The sequence below is a fragment of the Macrobrachium nipponense genome, chromosome 1, assembly GCF_015104395.2.
Source record: "Macrobrachium nipponense isolate FS-2020 chromosome 1, ASM1510439v2, whole genome shotgun sequence".
NCBI classification, from domain to species: Eukaryota; Metazoa; Arthropoda; class Malacostraca; order Decapoda; family Palaemonidae; genus Macrobrachium; species Macrobrachium nipponense.
In genome coordinates, this window is record NC_087200.1 from 95,744,630 (window position 1) to 95,749,029 (window position 4,400).

Below are 4,400 nucleotides of genomic sequence, written 5' to 3' on the forward strand. Positions count from 1 at the left end.
CCGCTGTGTGACCTATTTAATTTACTTATAGGAGAAGTTAAGAGCCCATTACAGTTCCTTCCCTTCTCACCCACACCAAACTGGATGAACTGGAATTCGGGACTGTCGCCACCGACTCAGTCCCTCCCATCTCGCCATTCCCCCTCTCCCCTACCCTACCCCTTTCCCCAATCCCCTCCAGTAGTCTTCCCCCCCACCACCACCCCATAGTCTCCCTCCCCCCCCATCACCACCCTCTCTTTTTTTTTTTTCTCTCTCTCTCTCTCTCTCTCTCTTCCCCTTCCCCAACTTCCCCAACCTTCCCAAAGAGCAATTCGGTATCCCATTTTTTATGAGTCAACGGGACATGGTGCTTGTTTTAAATTTTTATGGCCCTCGGCATCAGCTGGAAATATTATTGTCTCCTTCCCCACCCCACCCCCCAGCAACAAGAGCCCCACCAACGCCCAACCACCAACAACCCCAACCTCCAACCCCACCCCCCACCCTAGTTCGCTAGGGAGTAAAGTTCCATGTGAGGTCGTCCGTTAAATGCGGGATTGTCCTCTAAAGGACATATCGTCCGTGAAGTCTCTCTCTCTCTCTCTCTCTCTCTCTCTCTCTCTCTCCTGAGTACCTGCTGCGACGTCTTGGCTACGGCTGGACACATTATAGTCACTGTACACGAGGCAGAAATGTGCTTCATAATGAGGTTATGGTTTTCCAGATCGATCGAGCATTAGCCGCGGTTCAAGGTTGACCTACTTTGGTTATTCTCCTTTAAGGTTGCGCTTTTAACCTCGGTGTTTATCCACTCACTTTTTCCTGTTTTAAGTTTTCGTAGCAGTTGTGTACTTTTTTTTTTCTAATTATGATTCAAAGAGAAATATTTACATAGTACCTGTATCGCATCTTCCGAAGCTTCATCGGCTCTTTAAAAAATGTCGAACCAGCGATCATGTCGATAAAGCATAGAATCAGTGATTCCCAACCTTTATACCTTCAAGGAACACCAAAACAATTTTTCATATTCTGGGAAACCTTTACCTACAGGCACTCATATATATATATATACATACATACATATATATTTATATATACATATATCTAAATCATATAATATCTACCACTGCTATTCGAGCTGTGTAAGTTCAGGTCAGCGTCATTTGCAATACATATTTACTTCAAGACTTCTTGCGGAATCCTGGTTGGGAATCGCTGGCATAGATGCTTCCCTCAGAAATATACCACAAATGATACTACGAAATAACCCTGCTCTCTCTCTCTCTCTCTCTCTCTCTCTCTCTCTCTCTCTCTCTCTCTCTCTCTCTCTCCCCAATGCTTTACTTTACGGTTTCGTGTGGCAGCTTTCGTTTTATTCTCCGCTGCCGTGTGTAACTCGCGTTACATAACCGTTATTCACTTCCGAAGCATGACATTGTAGTCGAGTCCTCCGTCCTTAACTCACTTTTACGATTTGAGGTGAAAATATTTCTGAAAGTTCCAAGGCCGCGGTTGCTGGTGTCGGTCAAGAGGAACGATCGGAAATTTTATTGTGGGGTAAATTGAAAAAGGAGAAAAATAGCACAAGCAGATAGACAGAAAGAAAGCTAGTGTTGGTAGGCCCTGCAATAGACATGCGAACTAAAGGAAATCCCGTGCAAACAAGCAAATACGTTCTTGCTCAATTGCGGGCATGGAAACAGAACGCTCGTGCGCTCTGAATAAATATGCTTCATAAAATGAAAATGAAGGGGGAGACACGTACAAACACACACACACACGTGCATACATACCCAGATGTACACATGCAGTATTGCGTTGGACGAGTCGACAACCGATCTCAGGGTCCGGGTTCGAATCCCCGCTCTGCCAACGAGGAATCAGAGGAATTTATTTCTGGTGATAAAAATTAATATCGCGATATGGTCCGGATCCCTTAATAATAAGCTGTAGATCCCGTTGCTAAGTGACCAATTGGTTCTTAGCCACGTAAAGATACCTAATTTTTCGGGCCAGCCCTATAGGAGAGCTGTTGATCAGCTCAGTGGTCTGGTAAAAGTAAGTCCTACTTAATGTAAACATGCGCCTTCCCCAAAAGCAGAGTTGCTGTAAAGAAAACAAACTCGCATGCACATGTAAACATGCCGGGCGGCGCCGACTCACCTGGAAAGCGACCTCCTGCAGAGCTTGTGCGTGCACGAGCGTGTACCTGACGTACCAGGTGGGCTGGGTGACTGAGATGACGCTGACGATACCCGTTAAGAGGGTCAGACCGATCCAGATGCCGACGACCCACCAGGAGGTCATCAGATAGGCCGATCGCGCCCTCATTTTGAAAGGTGCCGTTTCCAATTTGTTTCCTGAAGGTCAGCGTTGACCTTGTTCTTTAATTCTCCATGATCGGATTTAGCCTTTATCCATGACTTTGGAGAGCAGCGTTCGGGTCTTGCCACTTCCCGTCATTATTTTTCATTTTATCCGGATTCGTTATCCACTTTCTTTGATGTCATTCACTTTATTATCTCACCGTTCCGCCAGTTTCACATTTTCAAAGGGGTTGAGTAAATCCAACCAAGTTATGTGTGTTTCCGGCTAATAATAATTTTGTCTGTCAATCATTTTATGATCCTACCTTGATCATTTTTCATGCTTGGATAAATGTCAAGGGAGTTCATTTATTTAAAACCTTTTGATTTGATCATGAGCGGTAAATATCACTCTCAGATACAAATCTGAAAGTGTATCACAAACATGTTAGTTTAGGTTGATTTTATGTCGAAATTCACTTCAGCAAGTTATTCGATTATTATGTTACGTCTAATAAAAAAAAATACGTTAAATATGAAAAGGGATTGATACTGGGTAACTGGGTTATTACACGTCATTTTTCCATTAGAAAACAAAACATCTCTTGGCCCTAATTAAGATATACAGAAATATATAGATATCTGAGATATACAATATATGTATATATGTATATGTTATTCATTATAAATTATAAAACACACACACATGTATATAGATATATGAATGTGTGCAAATATTTATATATTTATATCGGTGCATAGTATATAAAGATATGTATATATAAATACATGATTACACACAAACACTCTCTTACACAAACACACATACGCACAACACATATATATGATGCTTGTATGCATCATATATATATATATATATATATTATTATATATATATATCATATATATATATATATATATATATATATATATATATGATGCATGCAAGCATGCGTGCTCTGCACGCGCTCCCATGTAGATTACTATAGAAAATATATAAATACGATGTTATGCATAGAGATAATAGGCAATAAGACAATAAAACAGTCGGAAACCTCTTCGTGTTTGCATCCAGATCGTGACCGAGAAGTTTTTTAGCGCTTCTGTTTTTAACAGAATAGCTTTGCTTGTTATAATGGCTCTATTCATCAAAACCAAATCCTTTGATATTACGTTATTGTTCTGGAGTGACACGCGATCTCCATCGGGCTCCGTCATGAATGCCGCAGCCTCGCTCTGCAGGCCGCATTGGAAAACATTTCTCCCTCCTCTCTTCTTTTTATCTATCGGTTGGGAATGACTTCGACTTTTGCTTTGCCTTTATTTCATTTTAATTTTTTTTTTTTTTGCGCTCGTATTTTAGAAAGCACATCGTGTGAATACATTTCCTCTTTCATAAGCAGCTTTCTTCCCTCTTTTCCGTTCTTAGTATTTATTTTCGATGCTAAGTAGTGATGTATTGCTCCAGTACTGGATAATAATTTATATATGTATGTCCCCGCAAAATCTACGGGTTAAGACACCACATTTTGGATAAACTCTACGCACTTAACAAACCACATTTCACATTATCTCTTCCCCCTTCGCACATACCCACTTTCCCCTGACAGAAAGCTACTCGAGTGCCGCCTCCTGCGAATGGGAAAGTATGACGAAAGCACCTCGTCGGACGTTCAGGCGTGGGAGGACGCAGGGCGCGACTGTATGACGTCGGTGTAGACGAGCTGAAGGCTCCTCCGTGACTGGGGCCGTGTGGAAGAATTGGCTTTGATCCCAAGACTTGTAAGCGCGGACTTGAGCGAGCGAGACAATGAGAGAGAGAGAGAGAGAGAGAGAGAGAGAGAGAGAGAGAGAGAGAGAGAGAGGGAGGTTTGGAAAGGGTGTGTAATAGTAAGTTGTAAATAAATAAACGAAAAAAAAATATACAACGCTGAGGGCTCAAACAAAAGTTTGGAGGAGCCGCTGCTGGCATCTCGTTTTGAAGTGTAGGTGGAGGAGAGGCATAAATAAAAGAAGTGAGACAGACACCCGTCGTGAGATGACGTCCTTGTATGTCATCCAGCGCCATTGATTTTGCATTTTGAAGATTGCTTATTGTTCATTTGTGTGAAG

General features: G+C 42.0%; 1 protein-coding gene across 6 annotated transcripts in view; it reads right to left on the bottom strand.

The window, feature by feature from the left end:
- LOC135219494 (uncharacterized) overlaps positions 1–4,037 on the bottom strand; it is a 27,440-nt gene extending 23,403 nt beyond the window's left edge. The window contains exons 1-2 of one of the 6 annotated variants that reach the window (XM_064256303.1): positions 3,950–4,037; positions 2,146–2,714 (exon numbers count right to left, since the gene is read on the bottom strand). In XM_064256303.1, coding sequence (XP_064112373.1) covers positions 2,146–2,313 — 168 coding nt within the window. In that variant the 5' untranslated portion in view covers positions 2,314–2,714; positions 3,950–4,037. Of the gene's footprint in view, positions 1–2,145; positions 2,800–3,836 lie in introns of all 6 variants that reach the window. The other 5 variants (XM_064256305.1, XM_064256301.1, XM_064256304.1 and 2 more) reach the window with 5 other exon arrangements.
- Positions 4,038–4,400: the final 363 nt, after the last annotated feature.